General features: G+C 39.1%; 1 protein-coding gene across 6 annotated transcripts in view; it reads right to left on the bottom strand.

Moving 5' to 3' along the window:
• Positions 1 to 27,550, bottom strand: part of KLF12 (KLF transcription factor 12) — a 416,573-nt gene that overhangs the window by 54,073 nt on the left and 334,950 nt on the right. For all 6 annotated transcript variants that reach the window (XM_037528938.2, XM_054701633.1, XM_054701631.1 and 3 more), the window contains one exon: positions 15,004 to 15,066. In XM_037528938.2, the coding sequence (XP_037384835.1) occupies positions 15,004 to 15,066 (63 nt within the window). The remainder of the gene's footprint in view (positions 1 to 15,003; positions 15,067 to 27,550) is intronic.

Raw genomic sequence — 27,550 nt, 5'->3', positions numbered from 1 at the left:
ATGATGAAAATTGTGATGACGGGGATAATTTGGGTCATACGATTGCATCAGATCAGAAAGGAAGAAGAGGCTGGTTGTATGTGGAGTTATGGGGAAGACTTCAAAGAAGAGGATTCTTGGATTGAGTCAGATTTGTTTCCTTGATGATCAAGGTGTTTTGGAAAACATAACAAGTTCATGGTGGTTGGAACTTAAGTCGATGGAGGACAGGAAAATTCAGGGAACGTGAGGTGGGGAAGTTGAAAGTCATTTTGCAAAGTGCTTGTCAAATTGTCCAAAGGGTTTGGATCTTCAAATGATGGCTAGTCACAGCAGAGTTGTAACGAAAATAGTTGTCCCCATTTTTGTTTTACAAATACTGCTATAGATTTAGGAAGGGAGAAGGAAGGATCTGAATCCAGAGACCAATTAGGAGCTTAGGGTAAAAGATGATGAGGCATGTGGCATGAAGAAGGGACATCATTGCCAAGAAATATTCAGGAGGGGGCCTCCCTGGTGGCCCAAGGGGTTAAGCACCGCACTATGAAGCAATCCGCAGCCTCTGCAGCACAAGTTTGATTCCCCGCCCTGCCAGGGAGCAACCCACATGGTGCAACAGACCTCTCCTGTTTCGCCTGCTGCTCCCCTCAGCAGTGTATTTCATTCAGTCTGCCTGTTCTGCTCCCCACTCTGTCTCTGGTGAGTCCTCTCACCCCCCCTGCATCTCTAGCCTGTACCCTAGTTCTTGTATGCATAAATAAATAAATCTTTAAAAAAAAGAAATATTCTAGACTTAGGTGATCAAATAGACTTTGACAAAGTTGGAGCTACTGTGAGATTTCTGGTTTTGGTGACTGTATGGATAAGGCATAGGAAAAAAGCTGGGTTTGTGGAGTATGAATAAATAAATTCAGTGGCTACCTCAGCATTAAAGTCTTTTTGTGCTAGAAAAAAGTCAGGGTACTGGGGTGTTGGGAAAAGCTGCCTTCATATATTAAAACCTATTTAATTATTTGAGATTGGGTGTCTCACCAAGCCTCGGGCTGAACATATACTAGGGCAGGTGACATTATTTTATGATGGGATGTTTGTAGTATATGGAGATGGGAAAAATAAATGGACTGAAATTTACAGTCCTTTGCACTCTGCAGACACATGTAGCTGGTTAGGTTCTCCACTACGGCTTCTGTCTAATTTACCTGTGAGCATTAATGGCTCAAACTCTGAGCTTTGTTAGAGCATCTGGAAAAAAAGATTTATTTATTTTCTTCCAATGAAAAACTTTTCTGTCTGTCATCAATTAAAAGCAGATTACAGATACACACACACCTACAGTCTGTAAAATTTATATGTCAATTTTGCCTACATTTGTCTATAAATATTTGCCCCTCTTCCTAAGCTTCCAACCATAAGCACAAGTTGCTCAGAAAAAAAACTAGGTGTCAATCTTGATTCTTCTCTTTTTATCATTTCCTTCCATAAGCAATTGCTCTTGACACTGTTATAGGACAGGGAGAGGGGCAGCCCAAACCCCGCAAACCTGCCTATTCTAAATGGGTTCTGCCATCCGCCGCATCAACACAAAACATAGGACACTTTAATGGGAAGGAACTTTAATAAAACTAGGAAACAATACAGGAAAGGCAAAGAGTCTAGTTTCTAAATCAAGCACCCAAAGTTACCCGTCCCCTCGTGGGTAAAACTCCATCCAAATGGGATTGGCCCAGAGCAAGGCCCCAAAGCCTGCCACAAGTCTAAAGCATCTTCCAGTGGGGACCCACAGAAAAGGGTCAGAAACAACCAGACAAGCCCGGAAGGAAAAGAGCAAAATCAACATCAAGATAAAAGCTGCCATTGTCACCTCCCCACGGGTCTCACCCACATCTGTGTCACCCAGTCCACGACCAAAAGACAAGCGCAGTTTCTTCACGTGTCTCTAGGCTCCATGCGCCTCCTCCAGGTCTCCTTCTGGCTTCATCCTGCTTCCTTCCTTCCTCAGACTCTTCTGCCGCTTCTCCTCTTCCTGCTCAGCTCTACCCTCCCTTGGGTGGGGCAGGCAACCTCCCCCTTTCCTGGGGACCACCCTGTTACAACACTGCCTTCAAAACATATCCTAATTTCATCTACTCCCTCTCTCCCAAGACCATTCCAGTCCAAGCCACCATAATCTTTCTTTTCAACCACTGCCACAGTCTCCTCCTCACTCATGCCCACCCTGCCACCTACTAATCCTTTCTTCACAGAGCAGTGTGAGCTTTAAAAAAATATAAATCTGATCATTTAATTCTGTTCCCATGGCTACCGTTATACCCAGACCTTGAATTTCTGCCTCGTCTGCCTCTCCAACCTTATTTGTATCACTCTTCCCCTAAACTCACTTTTTAACGTTCCTTGGCTGTTCCCAATTTGCTCTGTCTCAAGGCCTTTGTGTGAGTGGTTTCTAGCACCTGGAATAATTATCCCTAGATCCTCACACAGCTGCTCCTTCTTCTCATTCAGCTAGCAGCTTCTGTGTCACCTCCTTTCAAGAGACTTTTTTCTGACCAACTTCGTTGGATGGCTTTTCAATCACCTCAAACCTACGCCTGCAATTTTTCCATCAGAGCAGCGGCCACTCCCAGGTATCTGCTAGTTGTGTATCTTATTCTATTACATGGTAAGCTCGGTGAAAGCACAGCCTGTGTCTGCCGTATTAAATAGAACGTTTCCCCTACGCACACCTATGTTCACAGCAGCATGATTCACAATCAGCATGATTCACTAAGGGCCGAGATATGGGAACACCCTTGGTGCCACTCACCGATGAGTGGGTAATGCAGACAGATGCGGTCTATACACACAATGAAATACTATTTGGCCATAGGAAAACATAAAAAAAAGTGCAATTTTGACAACATGGAAGGACCTTGAGGGGATTATGCTATGCACATTAAGTCAGACAGAGGAGCACAAATAACATATGTGGAAGATACAGAAATTAAGGAGGTCAAGAAAAAAAACAAATTCAACATTGTAAGAGCAAAATGGTGGTTATCAGAAGAAAAGGGAAAAATGGGTGGGTAAATTGGGGAAAAGGGGTGAACTGTGTGTTGGAGTAGGGAAACCAGATTTGTGGTGGGGGGGTCACATGTTGTATGTACAGATGTCAAAATATAGCACCACATGCCTGGAACCTATATGTTGTAAACCACTGTCACTTCAAGACAAGTTAGAAATAAGTAAAATATAGTGTTTCTGGTATGCAAGTGTACTGTGGGCATGACAGTTTTATCAAAAAAAGAACAAATGGATAGAATATTCTAGAAAAGACATGATGCTACTGAGTAAAAAAAAAATAATTTCTGGCAATTTCAAAAGCGATCTGATTTATAAATGACTCAAAGTAAATACGTAAATTGTGCCTTGAACTTAAATATAGGCTAAGCAAAGCAGAAAAATAGCATGCAAGTTAAGGCCCACATATCAGCTAAGCAGAGAAGAGATTCCACTAATGTAATCTTATGGAAGCAGTAGGGTTTAAAAGAAACAAGGAATACTCTGATTGCTATCCTCATTTTCTGAAAGGTACTGCTGATACCTTTTGGTATTTTCTTAATCCCTTTCCTCCTGAAAACCATCATTACAATCATCAACAACATTCAATCAAGTCTCTAATTCAGCAGAGGAAAGCGGTGCAGATGTGTGAAGGCACACACGTATTCTTGTCCTGTTTTCTCACCTTTCCATGACAACGCATTTTCCTTTATTGCCCATGAGACATCGTGACATAGACCACAGTGCGAACAGCACCCTTGGGGTTGTGCAATATGGCAGCCTTGAAGACAGGAAATAGCAAGGCACTGTGGAAGCACAGCATTTCTGGCTAGGGTATTTTTTGTGTTTTTTTTTTTTTTTAATAAATCAAGGAGACTTTTCTGTTTAAAAATGTCCAAATGACAATTAAACTGTTAGTATGTAAGTCAACTCCAAATAACCAACATAAAAATGGGCCTCACTGCATTTTCTTCTTGAAACTGTGAAACACTGGTTTTAGGTTTTAGCACAATTTAGAGGCATCTCGGGGGTCCCTTCTTCTTAATGGTGTTCCTGGGACTGTCAGATCTCACCTGCCATTTTACTGGGAGACAGAATATGAGCCACATAGTGCAATTTGAATGTAGCCTGGAGGAGTTCCTGGAGTAATATTTAAAGACACAAGAGGTAATATTTATAGGATACAGGCTGGATTCGGGAAAAGACATTCTCTATTAGCCAATGACTCTTTCAAATAATTGAGATTGCACTGTACAGGAGGAAGGCTTCCAACATGAAAACATGAGTTTTTAGGATCAATCACAAGACAGTGGCTGCAAAAATAGAAAAACCCACTCGGATCAGCAAAATCTCAAGAGACAATATTGGCACTCTACCAACAGGGAAGGGTCCAGGATGAGTCTTGTCATCCCACTTAGAGACTTTAGTTTTATAATGACAGGACATCAGTGTCTACTCTCCAGGTCATTTCATGAGTGTTTGCCTTACACTCTCAAAGTGTATCACCTTTTCCCTCTAGGTGGCAGCAACTTTCTTCCATTCTCAACATGGTTGTCTGGCCTTTGTTTGCTACCTACAATATAATTCCATTCTTCCTGCTCTTTTCCCAAATAAATACTTCACAGTCTGTAAAGTTTGGTGAAGATTGCTGTAAGCCACTTTCACTCTAAGAAATCAGTCCATTCTTGCAGTTAAGCTACAGGGTTCCCAAAAGAGTGCCAAATCATTTAGGTTTAAAGTGAAAACTAATAAGAAAGTCTTTTCTTTTCTCCATACCTATCAACTGCAAACTCTAAGGAAAACAATGTTTCTTTTTTCTTCACAAATCAAATCTTGGAGGAAAAAAGGCAATGAATAAAGGAATGGGAAAATAGATGAAATGGAGGGATACACTGAAGCTTCACAACACCACATGGGTTATTTAAATTATTGCTTTCTAAAGGGTGTAACCTCATATGTCCATTATGAAGTTTTTCCAAATACATTGCAGGGTGGAAGAGAAGATTTAAGGATAGCACAAAATTGGTAACAATTTTGTTACCTTCCTATTTACTCCAGCTTTACAGATAGTAAAGCTAACTGGTTTCATCTGTATCCTAAATTGCTATCGGCTCTGCTTGGGGAGAACCTATTTACTTAATGTAAACAGTCCTACCTACATATGCTTGCCTGCTCAGGATCCTAAGTTGTTTGTTGTGAAGCACCAAAGAAAGTTGAAGTAAATTATAGACTCATTTAAGATTATAATAAATGATGGATGTGTCACAAAATCACGCAGGTAGTAGTAAAGAGATTTCCTTTATTTCATTTATTCATCGTAGCTAGGGGCTTATGGGCACTTTTTTTTTTTAATTGATAACATGCATAGTATTATCTTTTATCCTTTTTCCAAGACCTAATTTGAATAGTTTGGGTCAGACACCTTTCATTTATTCATCAAATAGAAATACTGAAGTGCAAGAAACACAAAGACTAATAGGTGACAAACTTATACCAGAATCTAAACTTACAGACACAAGTATTACGTATTTCAGAGGTGGTTTCTGTTTTCTGACTATTTTACATTAACTATGTAAGTTTGATTTTAAACTCTGCATCTTAAAATACATGATTCGAAGTAGGATTATTGGGAAATGGATGGTTTAAGGGGATTAGGATTAAAAACTATTAAGTTTCAAGGAGAATGACGTCTATTTTGATTAAACATTCTTGCAATGCTCAGGCCACTCAATAAGGAAAAGTAAAACCTGAAAAAGGCCACTTGGTCTAGTTACTAATTGTAGCGTATCTTCATCTTTTAGAACATAAATGAAGCTTCTAAGGGATAACATTAAAGTTCAGTACTACATGTAACAATGACTTTAATTCACTGAAAAGTGGGTAAATCCACGTTGCCAATTTACGACAAATTTCTCAACATCGTTTTTTCATAAAAAAACAGCACCTCTTTTTCCTTTGGAAAACTACCCCTCTCAATTGAGTGTGGTATTAGTGGGTCTGTTAAGCAAGGCACTTCCTGCCATTGGCCAAAGGCTGCTGCCTGAGCCAGTTGGGGTCCACTGGACTCTGCTCCTTCTATAGCAATTCCATGGAGGTGTCCTCAGGAGCTGGAGTGCCTGGCTCTGGGGTTATACCTCTTTATTTAAGCCTGCTCCCCAGATGCTGGGTGCTGCTCTGCTGCCTGTTTCCTGAGGTCCAACCCTCTGCTTGCCTTAAGCTCCATATCTTACTGCACATCCTTTTACAAAATTACCTGTTGCTTAATTTGCCCAGACTCAGTTTCCATTACTTTCAACAGAGAAACGCCACTTGACAGAGATGACTAACCTGAATAAAAATTTAGACCAAGGTAATGACGACATGCAGATTCTTCAGCTACTTGTTACCTATGGGTATATGTGGAGTAGGTGTGACTAAAACCTGGGTGATAGAGGATCAAATTTAATTTAAGGATAAATATATATTATCTATTGCTATCTTAAAATTGAATAAAGGAAATACATTGATTATAAAGGTAGTTAAATGTAGGTAATCTGGTGCTAACCTAAGAAGTGGAATAAAGGGACAATTTTAAGGAAATTACTGAAACTTTTTTTTAATAAAGTTTTTTTAAGATTTATTTATTTATTGATTGATTGATTGATTTATACATACATACATACAAGCACTGGGTATAGTCAGAAGCATGGGAGGGTGAGAGAATTCACCAGAGTCAGAGCGGGGAGCAGAGCAGGCAGAAGGACCGAAGTACACTGCTGAGGGGAGCAGCGGGCGGCAGGAGAGGTCTGAGCGCCATGTGGGACCCTCCTCCGGTGGCCGGGGAGCAGCCGGGGATCGAACCGGTGCTGCAGAAGCTGCGGGCAGCTTCGCAACCCAGCGCTCAACTGCTGCACCACTGGGGAGGCCCAAATTACTGAAACTTGATGAAAATCTAGTAGTTGAGAAAAATTATAAGGTGAGATATAATTTTAAAACTGCTACTTCAGAGCCTCCCTGGTGGCTCAAAGGGTTCAGACGCAGCACTATGAAGCAATCTGCAGCCACTGCAGCACAAATTTGATTCCCGGCCAGGGAGGTGACCCACTTGGCGCAGCAGACCTCTCTTGTCTCGCCCGCTGCAACCATCAGTGGTGTATTTCAGTGGATCTGCCTGTTTTGCTCCCCAGTCTGTCTCTGGTGAATGCTCTCACCCTTCTGCACCTCTGGACTGTAACCCAGTTCTTGTATGCATACATAAATCTTTTTTTAAAAAACCTGCTAATTCACTGTCCATGGCTATACAAATCTCTATGGCCAGAAAGATGACACTGCAAATATTACTGAGAGATGAAAATCAAAACAAAACTGTTGGCACATCAAGCACTTTCACAGGGGAGCCCGCTTATGATTTATTATCTTTCCTGATATTCCCAGCATATTCACAAGCACAATGAGATTTTTGATTAGGTTCCAATATTAGTCATTATTCTTTCAAATATATACTTAGAAGACAGCTATGGTTAGCTGATTTCCTTTTAGCCCAAATACATGCACTGAAAAATACTATGAAAGATAAGTTAAGAATGTGGCTTTTCAAGATACATATAAAATTAAAACTTCATTTTAATTTAACATGTTAATCATAACATGACTTGTCCTGATACAATCACAGATACATACATTTTTCATATTGGTACAGTTTTTTCTGCATTATTCATTAATCCTCCCTATATCCTCTTGTTCTTCCTATTTCATAATATGATCATTACTTTAAAGTTCTAAATCTGAATAAGTTTAAAAGGCAGAGGACTGTGAGGGAGAAAAATGCACAACACTATAAAAATGTACAAAACTATAAAGAGCTATACTTTATATAGCTTTTCCAAAGTAAATGATGACTCCCAAATGTATGAATTTTAAATATCCTTAAGTGTACAAAACCAACCTAAAAAAAAAAAAAAAAAAAAAAAAACTATAGGAAAATATGTTACAAATCCCAGAATTCCAGCTAAGTGATTTGGTGATTTCTTCTGCTTACTTTGAACTTAATTTTTCTTTTCTAACATATGATTTTGATGCGTCACATTTTCTCCTTAAAAATTGCTTTTGATGATGGGCCTCCCCGGTGGCGCAGCGGTTAGCGGTTGAGAGCTGGGTTGCGAAGCTGCCCGCAGTCTCTGCAGCGCTGGTTCGATCCCCAGCCGCCGGGTCCCACATGGCGCGCAGACCTCTCCTGCCGCCCGCTGCTCCCCTCAGCAGTGTACTTCGGTCCTGCCTGCTCTGTTCCCCGCTCTAGCTCTGGTGAATTCTCTCACCCTCCCGTGCCTCTGACTGTACCCAGTGCTTGTATAAATAAATAAATAAATCTTTTAAAGAAAATTGCTTTTGATGCACCCCACAATGTTTGACCTTTCACTCAATATACTTTTTAAAAATTTCGCTTGAGATTTCTTCTTTGACCTTTGTGTTGTTTAGAATTGTGTCCTTCAATCTCCACCTGTTTTTGGAATTTTTACATAAGTAAAAACTAATAAACTATTATCTGCCCATCATTCTAAAATTAGGTGATACAACAGGCTGTTTTATTAGACTATGGCACCTAGCTAAGTACCAAGAAGATACCAGGCATCAACGGAGAGCATGATGATATGCCCTACAAGGTCTGAGCAGGGTGGTAAAAACAAAGTACTCATGGACTGTTGATAAAAAAGTGTTTCAGAAGTGGTGACCTTTATGGCTCAGCATGATCTTATAGTTCCAATTTTTCCATAATTAAAGCGATAATTGCAGAAAATAATCTACATTAATTTTTTCCCCAAATAATCTTTCTTGTGACATAAGTACTACTAGACAGAAAAATCAGCTGATAGGAACAGGAGTATAAGACATTTTATTAGGAGGTTGCCTGCTGAAAATCTGGTTAATAAGACAAATAAAATTAGGCCAAAGTTCTTTAATAAGGTCAGTCTGAAAGATGGTACACATGTTTAAATTATACATAATTGTCAACAAGCTAAATTTGAGGAGGCAGTGGAAGCAATTAAAAAAATGGCCAAGACAGGATGATAGTGTTAAAAAAAAAGATGTAAAATTTGGAAGACAAAATACAGCAACACCCTGGAGGCTCTTCTTTTCATTGTAATTCAGCATGTATACTGAGAACCTGCAAACTGATTACATGAACTACAGCCCATTTTCTGAATCTGTTATCCAACACTGGAGCGAGCATGCTTCCAAACTAAATCTAAAGGCAACCTGCTGTTACTTATTTGCCAACACATATGGATTTTAAAAACCATGAAGGCCAAGCATTGTGGAACTGGAATTTTCACATATTAAAGTGCCTAGATTGTATCATAATTTCTGCCCTGTAAGCCGAGAAGCAAGATAGCTGAATGCTCTGGTAATTAAAATAACATAATCAATATTATTTATAAATAATGAGCATGCAAGCATCTGCAAGATAACAAGAGTAAACATTTTGCCAGGAATAAACTGACCACGAATTGGAGCGGGCAGCAATGCCTTCATTAGACCTTGCCTCTTCCTCCTTTCTCTCCCTTCAGCACATCAATCCCATGGGAATTACCCAGACAAAAGCCTTCTGCTTAGCTTATAATGAGTTAAACGTGCCTCTAAATAAGATTCTGAAGCATTTCTCTCGCTCTACTCACAAAGCAGTAGCTGCCATGTAGCAGGACAATGACTGAACAGGTGTGAGAGACCTGAGCTTCAGCCCACGTATGACACATCACACATGGGACCAGCATCTCTACAAAATAGGGCGTGAAAATGAACTTGATGATACCTTTCCCTTCTGGCTCTGCCACCGATAACTACCACAACTGGAAATTTTTTGTCCCTTTTGAAAGGACTAACTCAACTTTCTGAGAGGCTTCCAGTGTTCACAACTTCAGTGCCTTCCTCTATTAAGGCAAAAGGTTTAGATAAGAAGGTGGCTGTTTATTATTTTTTAAATAACAGAAATCAGTAACACTTGTATCCTTCCAAAAGGTTCCATGAAGTCATGTTTAACACTTGCAACTGTATGCATATGAATACTTAAGTTCATTGCTGCAGTACAAATGCAACAATAAAACATCATAGTGCAAAAAGGCTTTTCCTGCCCTCCACAAAAACTGTGACACAGAATTTTTCACATGCAAATGTGAAATGTGGCAAAGACTCAGATTATGACATAATTTGCATAGATACTCTGTTAAAACTGGAGCTTCTTTGTGTAGATAGCTATATAGCATCTCTTGCATCTTGGAGAGAAATAAATCATAGCCAAGGCTCAGTGGTGGCAGTGTCTTATTGGTTAGAGGAAACTACTCCTATTTTGCGGTTAACAATTCCTATTAATAAAACTTTATTTTCAATGTTATCATTATGTAAATGACCACAAAGCCACTGTGAGGTGACACCTTCTACAACTGTTACAAAGTAGCCCTAGATGGGTGTTTTGGTGCTACCACTAATATCTCATCAACAAACAACATGTGCCCCAATCACACTTGATCTTAGCCAAAAGGCCGAGAAGCGATTACATGTGCCCCAATCACTTACACCTTTTGGAATGGAGTGAGGTAGAGGCAGAAGTGGGGAGAAGGGTGAGAAGCTGAAAATGAGCATATGCTGATGTGTATATCTTTTCAATACTCACTCACATCGAGACTAGGAATCTCTGGAGACTTAAATCAACTTCAGTGTTCAGTTCAGAGCTATTCCCCATCAAGCCCTCCCCTGTCCTGCTGCAACATACACGTATATACCTAATACAGGTTCAAGATTTCTATGACTATTTTTGTGAAAAAACAGCTAATAGAGACTTGGCAATAGCCCTTTCTGTGCATTTATTTTTTATATATTTTTTAAAGATTTATTTATTTATGCATACAAGAACTAGGATACAAGCCACAGGTTGAGGTGGGGGGCGGGTTGAGAGGATTCACCAGAGACAGAGTGGGGAACAGAACAGGCAGATTGACTGAAATACACTGCTGAGGGGAGCAGCGGGCGAGTCAGGAGACATCTGCTGCACAATGTGGGATGCTCCCTGGCAGGGGATCGAACTCGCGCTGCAGTGGCTGCAGATAGCTTCATAGGTTGCGTCTTAACCCCTTGCGCCACGAGGGAGGCCCCCTTTCTGTGCATTTAATATCAGACTATAATACCAGAAATTGCAACAGAATAACTTTCTGAAGTATCTGTAGAGAAAAAAAGTCCATCTGCACAATCATTTCTTTAGCCCCCAGTGGGGCAAAATATTTTTTCTTGGCATTATATATGCACAAGACAGAGTAGTATACACTCTTTTTAAAGTTTATACAGCTATTGGAAAAAGGAAAGTATTATCACCTCCACTTAAGGGCAATGGTAAAAAGAGGAGAAATGTGATGTACGAAATAAAGACTGAAACTCACATGGCTGAACCTCAAAGGCTTGGTGGATCCTCAAATCAAATATTAGTGGAGGGGAGGAAATGATGAGGGGAGAGTCATTCCAATTCTCTGAATTTATATCTGGCCTGCACTGCTTTCTTTGATTAGTTGAATATTCAATTAATTGTGGAATGATCTGCAGTTCTTTTTGAGGTGCTAACATATCCTGCAAGAAGTTCTTATTACCATTCTTTAATCCCTGGCAGTTAGCACATTATTACAGCAAACCTGGCTCCATCCTAACATCTGCTCACTGGACCTTCAGAGCCTTGTGCTTTCATCTCCTCCCTGGATATGTGCATTTATTACCACACTTTCTTCCCATGCCAGCAGGTTGTCTGTCTTGCACAGACATCCTTTTCCACACATTTTTTCAGTTCCAGAGGAAATACTGCTACAGGAATGAGGTCAGTGGATGCTGTCTTGCATGTTAACATTATGCAGAGAAAAACATCACTTAAAATTTTAAGCCATCTTTACTCAACAATAAATACTGAGTTGGAAGCTCAACCACAGCCATAGCCATTTTACAACCTACCAATTCTCATGCATTTCTTATGCATAACTTTTAAGTTCAAGCCTTTTCACTTTTTACTAGAGTTTAATTGCTTGTTTGATGAACAATATTTTTTTTTACCTGATTGAAGGGTCTGCTAACCCAGCTTCATAAAATCACCCAACATTGTTCACATAAAATGTTTTCAGCTCTAACTCAAACCAGAGCTAGTTAGTGTTGAACATCATATTTAATGCTATAAATTGCCCCAAACTTGTATTTTGGGGAGAACAACTATCACTTTCCCTTCATCTTTATTTCTTGAATGAATATGTAAACTTTCCAGATTCTCAGAGTCAATATTTCACAAAGAAATAGCAAGTTTTCATCACTTAATTAGATGTAGTTGCTGGGTAATTCACTGGGCTTCTTCCGATATAGGTAATTTACTTCCTTATACCAATCTCACAATTTTTACTTAAAGAATATTAAAAGATATATATATATGTACACACATATATGCAAATACATGCGCATGCATATATACATGCACATATACATATATTCTTTTCTATTTTCTATATGTAATAAAATTAACTATAGTTGGAACACACCTGTGTTAGAGACCATGTGTGCTCCCACAATAATTTAGAAATGTCTCCCATTGTGTATGTATCTCATTCTGTAAAGGAAGCACTGTTTCAATCCTCTGCTTTCCCTACTAATTCTAGATCTCTATTCAGAACCATTCTTTCAGGTCGAGACAGAGAAATATCATGTGGTCTCACTGACATGCCGAGTCTATAAAAGCAGGCAAACAAGCAAAGAAACCAGACTCATCGATATGGAGAACAGACTGGTGGTTGTGAGAGGACATGGGTGCCAGGTAGAAGAAAGGCACAAACTTTGACATTTTGAAGGAGGTCAAAAGGCACAAACATCAGGAAATAAAATAAGTTCCGGGGATGTAATGTACAGCATGGTTACTACAGCTAGCAATGCTGTATTGCATATTTGAAACTTACTATAGGAAAAGATCTTAAAAGTCCTTTTCACAAGAAAAAAATTCTTTGTAAATATATATATAGTGATGGATATTAACTAAACTTACTGTGGTGATCATTTTGCAATATATTCAAATTCAAAAACATTATGCTGTACACTAAAATTAATCTGCTGTGTGGTGTGTATGTGTGTGTGTGTGTATGTAAAATCCTCTTTAGGATGGGTTTTCTGACATTCCTCTTCTTTCATACTTTCCCGCTTCCCTACAATTGACTCTCAAATTGGTCTTAAGTAGAGTTGATACTATTTTCCTTAGAATTATACATATATCTTAGAGTATTATCCACATTGTACTACATATTTCATGTTGTTTGTATTTCATATAACATGTATGTGTGACAGACTCACACACAGACACACACACACACACGATAATGAACTCCTTGAGAACAGAAACTATGTTTTATTTATCTTTCTAATCTAGAGCTTCTCACAGTGCCAGGGTCTGTAAATAAATGTTGCTGAATAAATGAAAGCTGAATTTCCTCAAGGCTAGTCATAAAAGTCCTTTTGTTTTTCATGGATTATGTCTCTGAAGATAAAAGTAGCTTAAACTTACTAACCAAATAATGTGCTATGAATTATGTAGGAACAAGTTATCATTACTCCAATATTCCAGAAAGAAAAAGTAAAGAAAAGAAAATGTGTTATGCACTGAGTGTTCCACATTTAGCCACTGAGAATAAGTTGCAGAAACTGGATCTCATAACTGATAATATTATACGCTCTCTGTGAGCTTATGTTGCTCACTTGAGCATCTTATATTCTCTTTATGTAATAAAATTTCTTTAGTACATTATGTCTCATATTGAGAAGGAATATCAATTCTGTGTAGTCAAGAAGGGACCTGGTTTCTCCCTTTCCTTTTAAGTAATGGCCATCAGAGTTATTATCCCTCAGCTTTCCAGCTTTGATGGGGAACAACATGCCTTAGTGATTGTGAGAAACCAAGAAGGATGCCCCAGCTTTTAGACAAATGGCTGTATTCTTTGTGCTCCATTTTCCCCTCTGTGAAAAAGAAAAGCATAATATTTAACAACACCACCAAGCTATTGTGAGGGTTAATTAGATTTAATGGGGGAAGGGAGGGGAGATGATTAGACACTATTCAAATTCAAAGAATCTTTATTTTGTGTCTAAAATAATCCTGACTTAGGAATAAAATTAATTTAGAACCTCAATCTTGGGTAATCATCTTTCCATATTTAAATAAAAAGCCATACTTTTTAATCAAAATCCTATGTTAAGTACAATTTAGTGATGTAAAAATGGCTCTGTGCATGTTTATCACCTTTGAAGTAATACAGAACACAATTCAATTTTTTTTAAAGACATTATATATAGAAAGGTTAATTTTGCAATGGAATGGAGTAAACAAATACAAATTTCAAGCCTATATTTATTCTTGTTTCACATGAAACATTTGTGAAACACTTTAAATTGTCTCTTTAAAGACTCAATATTTGATGGTTGAAATAACTCTTCAAGTCATTTCTGGTTAGCTCCATCTATATCTTTGCTCAAAAATCAGTGAGGAAAGATCTCCATGTTCCTCAATTAAAAAAAAATACCTATTTAATGCCAAGGTCAAAAAAAATCATCTAAGTAGTAAAAATCAAAATTAATATAGTAGATTAATTAAGAAAATTTTCATAAGAAGTGGAATTTGGTATCTGAGAAAACTGAGTTGCTACCTAAACCTGATAAAAACCTTGCAGTAACTTCCATAGAAGGGAAATATTCTTTAAAATGTAATAAACCTGGGGAATATACCATATTTGTTAAGAAAAAAATGTTGTTCTCAGATTTGGATGGGTGAAGAATTTTGACTGGAAAGAGACTACTGTTTCTTTAGATTTTCCAAAGGAAGGGAAACTATGTAGTTTACTTAGCAGAAATAAATTCTCTATAGAGAAGCAGGAACAGTTCTTTTTCACATAAACACAGGCTTATTAAAGTTATAAGCCACAGCTCTACAAATTCTCATGAATTAGACTGTTTACTCACCAAGCAAACTTCTGGTTATTCATTCGATTTCCCCGGACCCTTGATACTGGGGATGGGTGTACCCTGTAGACAGATGAGAATGATCCATCAATAAAATATTATACTCCTGATTACAAATGAACAAACAAAAACAGGGTTCTGGTTTATAAAGATCTCTTTTAGATTTGCTTAAATCACCCAGAACTTGCTCACCAATTAGTAAACAAATGCAGTCAAATTTCTGTGCTTGCAAACCTATAATCTCTATTTCTTTACAACTTTTAACATAGTAAGGGTTTGTCACCATGTTCATTGTCAAGACCCCTAAAATCACGAACAGCAGTTTTCATTATTTTTTTAAAAAGATATATTTATTTATACATACAAGAACTGGGGTACAGGCCAGAGGTGCGGGGGTGAGAGGACTCACCAGAGACAGAGTGGGGAGCAGAACAGGCAGACTGACTGAAATACACTGATGAGGGGAGCAGCGGGTGAGTCAGGAGAGGTCTGCTGTTCCATGTGGGTAGCTCCCTGGCTGGGGTTCAAACTTCTGCTACAGTGGCTGCAGGTAGCTTCATAGTGCTGCTTCTTAACCCCTTGTGCCAACAGGGAGGCCCCTGGAACAGCAGTTTTAGTTGATCGATTTCTCAGTCCTCAAAAATTCACTGACTATCTAAACGCCCACCAGGTTTGGGAGCCAGTAGTGGTCATGTAAGGATGGGCCTGCACTCGGCGACTATTTTTTTGATGCCTGTTTCTACAAGGAAGGTGCAGAGAAACAGCTGAAGTACATACTCTGTCAGTCAAGTTCTAGACTTCCAACCCTAAAAAGCAAGATAACAAAGGGTATCAGAATTGGCCGCCCCCCAAAAAAATGCTCCTTTGGCTTAAGTATTAACTTGAGCTAAAGGCAACTGAACAACAGCAGACTCAGGAAGAATACTATGAGACCAGGAAACAAATTTTCATTTTGTAAAGGAAATTTCTGCTTGCAGAGGTGTCTGCCTCTTTCATATGAGGAAGAGAAGTACAACACACAACCCGGGAGGTGGCACTGAGGTGAGTATGCATGAACCACCCTTATTTGCTATTGGTTTTACCATATATTTCCTAGCCATCTACTTGGATTAACACCCTTAAGAGTCCTGATGGAGGACAAAAATAGAAAAACTGGAAAGGAGGCACCACAAGACCAGAAACCTGCCTCACACAATGCCAAGAGGTGGGGGTAGATGGATTAGCATAGCCATTGACCTAGCTACAGAAACCAAGATCCTTAGGCACCAATGCCTACATCACAAAGCATAAAATGCAAGCAGGTACCCACTGACTCCAAAACCAACATCAGTCCCACTCCCTTTTACTTTGACTAGTCACTTCTCCAGAGTTAAAATGGCATATAAGCTCCAAATTCTACCCACCTTTGAATTACTCATCAGCGAGTACTCCTGTATGTATGCATGCATATGCTTTTTTAAATTTTTGTGAAAACTGTTCATTGTCAGTTTAATTTTCAGGACCTCCAGACACTGAACCTAAGGGGGTAGAGAAGTTCTTCCTTTGCTCTACCCGCACCCCGAATAATTTCATCTAAATGCCTAGGAATGGGATATGTGGGAAATGAGGAAGGAAGAAGGGGTAAACAAGTATTGCCAGAGAAATATGTGATGGTCTTCCCAGAGGTTTTGGTCTAGAGCTAGGCTTAGAGTGAGGCAGAAGTCAATTCAAATCCTTAACCAAATAATGGAGACGTGAAATCTATTGTTTTAGAAGCTTCCAGGGCTACAGACATATACTGGAAATAGTTTTAGTTTCCAGGAACAGCTGACACCTGCCAATCTGGAGCCAAATGCTAAACCTGTAACAGGGTGGTCCCCAGGACAGGGGGAGGTTCCAGGTTCCCTGCCCCACCCAAAAGGAGGGTGGAGCTGAGAGAGAGAAGAGGCTGCAGAGGAGACTGAGGAAGGAAGCAGGATGGAGCCAGAAGGAGACCTGGAGGAGGCACATGGAGCCTAGAGACACATGAAGAAACTGCGCTTGTCTTTTGGTCATGGACTGGGTGACACAGATGTGGGTGAGACCCGTGGGGAGGTGACAATGGCAGCTTTTATCTTGATGTTGATTTTGCTCTTTTCCTTCCGGGCTTGTCTGGTTGTTTCTGACCCTTTTCTGTGGGTCCCCACTGGAAGATGCTTTAGACTTATGGCAGGCTTTGTGGCCTTGCTCTGGGCCAATCCCATTTGGATGGAGTTTTACCCACGAGGGGACGGGTAACTTTGGGTGCTTCATTTAGAAACTAGACTCTTTGCCTTTCCTGTATTGTTTCCTAATTGCATTAAAGTTCCTTCCCATTAAAGTCTGTTTTGTGTTAATGCGGCGGATGGCAGAACCCTATATAAAATAGGCAGGTTTGCGGGGTTTGGGCTGCCCCTCTCCCTGCCCTGTAACAAACCTTCCTCTCTGTATGGGTGTGTAACTGGCCACACAATTGCCTTATTTCCTGCTTCCTCTGGCTAATTTCCTGCTTTGTTCTTTCTTTGCTAGGATTGAGATTTAGGCCTCCTTTAGTTGGTGTCATCTTTATTCTTCATGTCTCCGAAATTACTCTTCCTCACAAGATAAAAAAGAAAGAAAACATGAATTTTAAGCAGGTTCTTTTTTTTTTTTAAATAATAAATTTTATTTTTATATTCCCCATACAATTGCAGCCCCCCCATTCTGACCCCAATCTCTCCCCTCCCACCCCCGCCCCCTTAAAAGTGTCTCTGGTTCGTAGTTTTTTGTTGATTTTGATTTTCACTTTCTTATAGTTATTCGTTTTCCTGGTCCCTTATTTAAGTTTTCTAGATTCCTGTTAAGCAGGTTCTTAAAGTCTGGTTAGAAACAACAACTTCAAGGTCCATTATAGTCCTAGTTCTCCAGATTTTTTGAGAAAATGAAAATCATTTCAAAACAGATAACACAGTTCTAGTCTCTGAGAAGGGCCAACAGCAGTATTTCTATAAATCCAGAGCCAGACTGCACTTTGCACCAGGAAGGCTTATTTCTTCCAACAGCCCTTATTAACATTCTTTTCCTCACAGTGCTTCTCAATGGCTGCAGCAGCTGAGTTGCTCAGCACAGATTTTTTGCTCGGCATGGGGGAGGGGGTGTTAATTATGCAGAAAGATGGAGAGAGGCCAGACAGCCCCTCTGGTGAACTGTCTCATTCAAGCACAGCCCACTTCCTGCTGTTTTGCAGCTACAAGGATCACCTGTTGGTCTTGGCATCTGGCCAAACTGGGGCCCAGCGGAAATGACAGACTCAGCTAAAAATGAAAGCCAGCTCATACTCCAGCACCCCAAATTGGAGAGAGGAAGAACATACAATAAAAATGCATAATTATACAAAAGGTGGCAAGATTTATTGTGCTCTTCTTTTTTCCCTCTCTGCTCAAAGTATAATCATCAAAATACAATTAAGAGACAAAAACAGTCTCCCCCAGTTAAAGCCCTTTTGTTAGGGGGAAAAGGATGTTGACCTAAGGGAAAATGCAGGTAATTCTCTTGAGCCTTCCCTATATCTCTACTAGAGAGTCAGAGCACTATTGTCTAAATATAGTTTTAAGGAGTAATAGCCTTAAATACTCACAGTTCTTTAATACACTCCATATTCTTTTTTTTAAAGATTTATTTATTTTATGCATACAAGAACTGTGGTACAGGTCAGAGGTGTGGGAGGATGAGAGGATTCACTAGTGACAGAGTGGGGAGCAGAACAGGCAGACTGACTGAAATACACTGCTGAGGGGAGCAGCAGGCAAGTCAGGAGAGGTCTGCTGCACCATGTGGGTTAGCTCCTCACTGGGGATGAACTCAGGCCTTGGTGGTGATATTGCTGAGACTTATTAACCCCTAGGCCACAAGGGGGGCCCCTATTGATACTTCTCACTGCACATATATCAATGCAGAACAATGAGCCTGCTTAAATTCTCTAGGCATTTGTATCTTTTTCACAAAATCACATTGATTCATAGGTCAAATACTTTAAGTAGATAATTTTTGTAGTGTTTTAATAGTCTTCAAAGAATCCTGATTGTATGTGTATGAACAAATAATTGTAACATCTCTTAAAACAACTGAACAAGAAAGCTATGTCCCCAAATCTTCTCAAATGAGTGGCTTGATAACCTGAAGTTTACTTCATCTGAAAATCAGACCAAAAATATTTGCATTTCAGTTGCCTATGAAAATGTATTTTTTTCAAGTGGAATATGCAGCATTTTTGTTAGCTTGGTCTTTAAATTGTGACAATTTTTGCCATCGCCTACCTTCTTTCCACATATAGCACACAGGCAGGTAGCAAAGTCAAAAACCCCAGTAAGAGAAACCAGCACCTTATCTGCATGTCATACATTATTCATGACTTCCTGATTCCTGCACCTGCATCTAGGCAGGAAGCTTGCAGGGAATGTTCATTATTCTTAGCCTCACACAGGCTCCATTACTGCTAAGCTACTTTGTTCTGTAACTAAGGGTTTCAAGCCTTAGTACTAACCACTGGATATGGAAAAGAAAAAAAAAAATCACCAAGCCAGAGAAAAGGGCAATCTTAGATTGTTGTGTTAACAAGTACTAAACCTTACAATGTGCTCTTCTGAGACTGACAACTTAAGTCAGATGGAAATGCTCACATTTAGTGATATACATTATATAGAAAAAAAGGAAGGTATACTATTGAGGCCGTGTATACCAACTGTTCTATTTATATATTCTTACTCATCTGAGGCAGACAGCATGTTTATAATTTTACCCAGTGCAGGTCTAATTTAGTTTTCTTGCTAAGCATGTGAGAACTTTTTAGATATTTTAATAGAAAAATGATTCTCCCATTTTTGGACACAGGCACCAAGGACCTGACCCTCAAATCTTTATGCTTTAATAACAAATACTGAGGGTTAATCAAGAGAATATGATTTCCTGGTTTTTCAGGTAAGTATGAACCTACATGAAAGGTTGGTGGCCAGGTGGGCTGTGAAACCCAAACACCCAACACAATCACTAATGAACCGCGGAGGAAGGGAGTCTGTTAAACTATCCTCTCCACAGAAAAGCTGTGACAATTTAAATCCAACCTTAGATCGCCAAGTGGAGGTAGGATGAAGTGGTTAGAAGTGCAAACCATAAACCAGACTGCCTGGGGCTGAATTCCAGCTCTACCACTTACCAGCATTGTCATCCCAGGGCAAATGATTTCACCTGTCTGTGCTTTTTTCTCATCTGTACAAATGGAGGCTGTATGGTGGCCACTTCTTACAAATGCAAGATTTAAATAGGAGTTGCAAAGTGTTTAGAACAGTGCTTGATACCCTCAAAGCCACTGAAACATATTAGCTATTATCACTAACAGTGCTGACGGGATTGGAAAGGATGAGAAGAGCTGGCATATAGAGCTGGCATATCCAGCTAATTCCAGAGGATTGAGATAAAAAATGCGCTCTAGAGAAGCTGAGGTCTTAATTATTATGCTATGACTTTACTAAAAGCAAGGAAATAACAGAATTAACACATATAGAGTAATAGGAACTAAATATTGTGGTTTATAAGGTGTGGTTTATTCTCTGGCATTTCACTTTTCGGTCTCTTATTAGAAGATGACTCCTCTACTAAATTGCATAGTATTTCAGATATGTCCCATTCAAACTGACCCACAACAAGAAAAAAACCACTCATATTCACTAAGCCCTTACGACATGTCAGATATCATGCCCAGTACTTAGATATATTATCATATTTGCTCTTCCTATCATTATTATCCCCATTTAGCTTTGAGACAACAGGTTTAGAATGGAAGATAACTTGCTTGAGTCACATAGTTTGTGAACAGCAAAGTCAGAACTTGATCTACAGGTATGTCTCATCTATTCCAGCTTATCATCCAAAGTTTATAAACTCATATTTTTCCCCTTCACAGTATCCCAGAAGATGCAATAAATTGAGTTAACACAAGGGGCTTTAATGAGAGGTTTAGCATTTATTCAAGCTCAATTGAACATTCTATGGAGCAAGTAGGTACAAAGTGAAGTACTGGTTTTCCTAGACTACAATTGGCCCTGGACTAGTGCTGATGGGATTGGAAAGGATGTTATCAGACATGCAAATAGTCATAAGAAATACAGTCATATAGTAACTTTTTATTCTCCCTTTAGCTATTTATGAAAAGTTCTTGTCTCAAAAATGGCAGCATCATTCACCCAACTACAACTCTGGAGTCAAACTTGAGACTTTTCATATTCAAGAGACTGCTGAATACTGAGAAAATTTAGAATAAACTCATATCTCACAGAGCAATAAAATATTTATTGTGGGAAATAACTCATAGTAAGATTAGAGATTTTACATCAAGATCAGAAGAAACTGATGTATACAAATATTTTCTATTGTTTAAGGCCAATTTAAAGTTATTAGCCTATATTTTCATTCATAAATTGCCTCAACTATTCAACATACTATATACTTGACAACACAGCTTACTACATTTGTGGAAGAAAAGATTAATATACAAGTAATTTCACAAATATCCTTAAATATCTGAATTTTTCCATGTAGATGAACAAGAAAATTTTTAAAGAAATTCTTTGGACAGCTTTCTTCTTCCACACAGTTGCCCTGAATACAAGTTATCTTGGGTATACAGGTTAATTTAAATGTTTTTATTTTACTACATATACATTATACTTGAGCCAATAAAAATATGAGCCTGACCCCAAATGCTGAAATTAAGTCATTCTCAACTTTTCTCAAGCCAGTGAGTCAGTGACCATCAGGAACATCATATATTGTTTAAAAGATCTCTTCCCACTTTATACTTAAGTTTATCTCTCATGAAAAAGCACTGATGTTATTTTTAGAAGAGTATGGGTTGAATTTAATCATCCTATAGAATTAATGTGATTTTTTTTCACAATTTACTCTAACAATGTAAATCGTGTTAAAACACAGCATTCTGAAGGCAATGCACATCTTTTTTTTTAATTAATAAATTTTATTTTTATATTCCCCATACAATTGCAATCCCCCATTTCTGCTAGACACCAACAGAATGGGAAAATATAAAATGACCACTTGTCACTGGTTAGTGGATGCTTAACTCCTAACAAGCCATCCCCAGCCTCAGGTCACTTCACTGGGAGTTCTCACAGCATGGAGCACTTAACACATGTTAAAACTGAAGGTCACATTTGTTGTACGTTTAGTTTATTTCGTCTCTCTCTTCAACTAGACAATATGTCCCAAGGGAACAAGGAAACATTTTTTTTTTGTTCACTACCATATTTCTATTACTTGCACAAAGTGGGCACTTTGTAATAATGTTATATGATCAGCCTTAGGATGAGTGGCAAGGCCATGTCTGTACAAGTCACCACTGCATCCTCAGAGTTCAGCACTGTGCATAGTCCGTAGAAGGCACTCAGTGGACATCTATTATGAAATAAGATTTATAAAAAATATTAAAAGTTTGATATTTGGAAATTTGAATTATGTGCAGAATTACTTACTGTATACCTCCAGAGAACTGAAAATGTCAAAAATGATGATTTTAAATCCAACAAATGACTCAACAGCTAATACGCATGAGATCTTGCATTGTGGAGTAAGACAGAATCCTGCCTTTAAGCAGCTTTCACTGTAGTTGAGAGAAACAGGTAGCAGTTGTCATAAAACAGGGTAGGAAAACTAAAAGGGATTTCAAGTTTATTGAGGTAGACAAGGTTTGGAGGAGGAGACCCCTAGGCTGAAATATGAAGGATAAACACCATTTTCAGAAACAGAAGTGGATGATGTGAGACATTCCAAGAAGAGGAGCTAAGTTAGGCATCTATTAAAGTTTTGTAAGCATGAGATGAATACAAAGGTATACCTGGAGGGGAAAGTTTCTCAGAGACATTAGTGGGGAGAGGAGCTAGAATGTCAAGGCAGTGTTAGAATACAAATCATTCAACAAATGCCTGACTAATGAGTTAGTAATTGGGATAGTCAGTTATGGAAATCTTTTCTCTATCACTCAGAACATACACACACACACACACACACACACACACACACACACACACACACACACATATATATATATCCCTTTTTAAGGCTCATTTATAGCATATGTATTATTTACTGCTTAATTCAAATATTAATTGAACATCCACTGTGCTAGACACATGTATTAAAACATGTATTACAATCCCTGAGTTCAGGAAACCTAGAGGACAATAAGCATTCTGGTTGCAGAATTACTTATGACAGGTATAGTGAAGAATGGTAGAAAGGAGCAAAAGAAAAGAAAAAGACACTGTAAAGGTTAATAAATGATGGGATGGTGAGGTTTTAGAAAAAAATTAAGACTGTGTCTACAGAGCAACACAATCCCAAATTCCACTTTTGACCTGAGATGCCCTGATAATTGCTTCAATTTTCCACTTGATTTTACACACCTCTAAGTCTAATCTACTATTTATCAGTGTTCAGTATGCAGTGCCTGAAAGTTCTTGTCCTTTAATATATAAACTGAAATACTTTGATTTAGTCATTAGTGTGGACTGAGTTGGAAGAATTTTATGTATTGACAGACATTCTGATTGGTAGTTATTCTATTAGTCACACTGGCAATACCTCTACTTGGTGCGCTCTGTCGAGAAAGACTAAAAGAGATGAAGAATTACTTCAAATGCTTTTACTGCCTCTGGCTGCATTAATTTTGAAATGCCTCATTTAGGCTAAAAAAAGAGGCAAAGTTAAAGTAGGTAATATGGGCATTTTGTCACCCCAAATTGGATCTATTACAATTTAGCATTCTCTCATGAAGGTGTTATAGCTCGCTAGGCTGAGCCATTTTTCCTTTGAGTAGGACAAAATTTTACATCATTTGGTTCACAGGCATAATGAAAATGGCAGAAACCAGACTCTAAAGATGACAAGTCATCTCTAAGGAGAAAATGTAGCTCACATTTCACTTACAATGAAATTTCAAATATACTAGAAAATTCCCAACCTAGTAATAAAACATAAATAATATATACACTTAATTTTAAAAAATAATATGTTTAAAAGAAATAGGTTTACATATTTGGTGTGTACCTGAAGATACATAAATTCTGACTTGTTATTATTTAACTAGACACCAAATAAATGCAAAGGAATGGTATCTACAAGATGGACTCAGTCCTGAATCACACAGCAGCCTGAGCTGTAGACAGCTGTAGAGGTGGTCCCATCTCTGCCAAAACTGACGGCCAAGAAGCTTGGAAGACTTGAAGGCAAAGGAGCCAGAACTGATTTATTAGCTTATGCAGAGATACTTTATTTCAAAATTTGGTATCTGAGGCCAAGAGTGACAAGTATCAATTAGTACCCTGGGCTAAAGGTGTTTGTGGAACTGGCCAACATGACACATCACATACCAGTTTATCATAGGACTGGAAAGATAGCAATGCACCCACTATATAAGTACCTCAAAAATGCACCAGGTCATCTATAGTTGATCAATATCATTTATACTAGTTGCATTCAGATTCACCAGGCCCTCCGTGGCCTCATTGTCAGCCACCAGCATTCTCTTTATTCTGATTCCTGAGCATTGGCCCATGAGGCTAGAGTTTATCCTGCAGAAGTATGTATTTTGATCATTATATTAACAAAACTGCCAACTCAAAGCACAGCTGGTGGAATTATTTTGGTTATTTCTGAATTTGATGCAGATCAGGGCACTTCTGCTCTGATTGATCACGAAAAAGCCTACCATTATTGGGGTTGAAAAAAAGACAAACAGGAAAGAACTGATTACAGTGTATTACAATATTCCTGCCAATGAATTCAGATAATATTAAAGTCATCTAAAATATGGTCTCTAACCTTAATAAAGACTGCTGGCTTTATTATACACTAGCATCAGAAAGGGTAAATCACAACAATCTAAGAACATCAGACTCTAAGACCAAATTAGTAGTCACTGGTACGGAAGGGAGTAAGGGTCTGAGTAAACTGGATAAAAGGAGTCAATTGTATGGTGAAGAACAGAACTGAACTTTTTTTTTTCTTTTTTAAAGATTCATTCATTCATTTATACAAGCACTGGGTACAGTCAGAAGTGCGGGAGGGTGAGAGGATTCACCAGAGCCAGAGCGGGGAACAGAACAGGCAGACTGACAAAATACACTGCTGGGGGGAGCAGCGGGCAGCAGGAGAGATCTGAGCGCCATGTGGGACCCCCGCCCGGCGGCCAGGGAATGAACTGGTGCTGTAGAGGCTGCAGGCAGCCTCGCAACCCAGCGCTCAACCACTGCGCCACCAGGGGAGGCCCCAGAACTGAACTTTTTAAATGGTGAACTTAATATAGTATATACAGATGTTGATTTATAATGATGCACACCTAAAATCAATGTAATTCCATAATACAATGTTATCTCAGGCAAGTTATTAAAAAAAAAAAGAATATAAGAACATCTGTCCTTCAAAGATTTGTCCCAAGACTGTAAATAACGAAACAAAAAAGAAGTGACAGAAACATTCATTCATTTAAGAATTCAGAGGAGAGAAAAGTCACTGCAAATTAATGGCATGAGATTTGGAGAGGGTGTCAGTTTCTGAGCAGACATGGAGAAGCAGCCAGGTATGCAGGTGAGAAAGAAGTTATGAGCAAACAGGAAGAGGTAGGTGGGGTAAGCACAGAATGTTGAAGTTCACGCAAGGGAGAGCAGCCCAGAAGGGAGAATGTCATTGCTTAGTGGCGACAGAATTTTAGCATTTTCTCTCTCTAGAAAGGGAAGAGCCACTGGAAGAAGTCACTTCACAAGAGTAATGTTATCATGTAAGAATTCATCTGCTGAGGGCCTCCCCGGTGGCGCAGCGGTTGAGTACTGTGTTGTGAAGCTGCCTGCAGCCTCTGCATCGCTGGTTCAATCCCCGATCACCAGGCAGGGGTCCCACATGGTGCGCAGACTTCTCCTGCCACCCGCTGCTTCCCTCAGCAGTGTACTTCATCAGTCTGCCTGTTCTGTTCTCTGCTCTGGCTCTGGTGAATTCTCCAACCCTCCCGTACTTCTGACTGTTCCTAGTGCTTGTATAAATAAATAAATCAATCTTTAAATTAAAAAAAAAAAAGAATTCATCTGCTGAATAAAGGGAAGTAAAGATGACAAATACCAAGATAATTTGATGATATTACAATAGTTCACAAGAACTAAATTAAAGGCGTCCTAAGGTAATGGAGAGAAGAGAACAGATGAAATAGCCAGAAGAATTGGCAAAACCAACTGTCGCTGGAGAGAGGAAGGTAAAGGGAAGACCAAATTTTAAGGCTAGAAGGACGGAAGGAAACCTGCTTTTAATTTTAGGCAGCTTGAAAACAAATGACTACAATTCCGGACAGAGGGCCAACTTACAGGAAAGGATCTGATTTTCATAAACATAGATGGGGAAGCTGCACCTACACAAGTGGGTGAGGTTTCTAAAGAAAAACAGCTAAACAAAGGAGTGTGGAGGTGCTGACTCTGATGTACCTTATGGATGGGGGCAGGAGGAAAAAGAACAATCTAGGAATTAGAAGCAAGTCAGTGAGAAGTGAGAAAAACTAATAGTAGAAAGATTATATGATTAATAAACTATCATTCTGTCAAATTTCCTAAGAGGGATGATGGTGAGAACAGAGAAAGGACAATCAATTCACTGGCCAATTAGTGAACATCGGAAAAGGTTTTGAGAAAACACTGGTGCTCCAGTGTTAATGCTTCAAAGTGGGAATGAAAGAGGGAACGTGGAAAATAACATCTGTTTCAGAAGGCTTGCCATGAACAAAAAGGCCTGCTAGCCAGTTGGGAGAGAAAAGTCATTTTGTTCTTTTTCCTTAAGAAAACAGAAGCTATCATTCTGTATATTAGTGGAAGGCACAACTACAATGAAGAGCCTGAATTGCCTGAGAGGGAAAAACTGAGGTTCCCACATTCCGAAGGCAGAAAAACAGACTCCCTGGTAGCCTCGGGGTTAAGTCTCATAGCGACCACTGCTAAGGCCTGAGTGTGAGATTTGGTGTGGGAGCTGACCCACCTATGGCGCAGCAGACCTCTCCTATTTCACCTGCTGCTCCCCTCAGCAGCATATTTCAGTGGATCTGCCTGTTCTGCTCCCCCACTCTGCCTCTGGTGAATCCTCTCACCCCTATACCTCTGGTCTCTACCCCAGTTCTTATACACAAAAAACAAAAACAAAAACACACATACTCTCTAACCTTATTATAAGGGAGAGCTTACGTGAATTCAGTACTGGGCTGAACGTTTTACTCTAGAGTCTCACTTATCCACACAATGGCCTGTGAGGTAGGTATCATCGCCACCTTGTAATGAGAAAAGTCAGCTTAGAGAGGTCCTAACAGATACCGATCTCAAGGTCACACACCAGAGCTGAAACTCAAGTTCAGACCTGACAGTCTCCAGGTCACACTCTTAAGCAATATAACATTGTTTATTTTATGACCAAATAATTGTTTTTTAAAAAAGTTAAGTGGGGAAAGTTAAAATTGTTGAATATACAGCAAAAT

The sequence above is a fragment of the Talpa occidentalis genome, unplaced genomic scaffold, assembly GCF_014898055.3.
Source record: "Talpa occidentalis isolate TD23 unplaced genomic scaffold, MPIMG_talOcc4v2.1 talOcc4.5, whole genome shotgun sequence".
In the NCBI taxonomy this organism is placed as follows: domain Eukaryota; kingdom Metazoa; phylum Chordata; class Mammalia; order Eulipotyphla; family Talpidae; genus Talpa; species Talpa occidentalis.
Note: the sequence above shows the minus strand (reverse complement) of the source record. Positions and strands in the feature narration are given on the sequence as shown.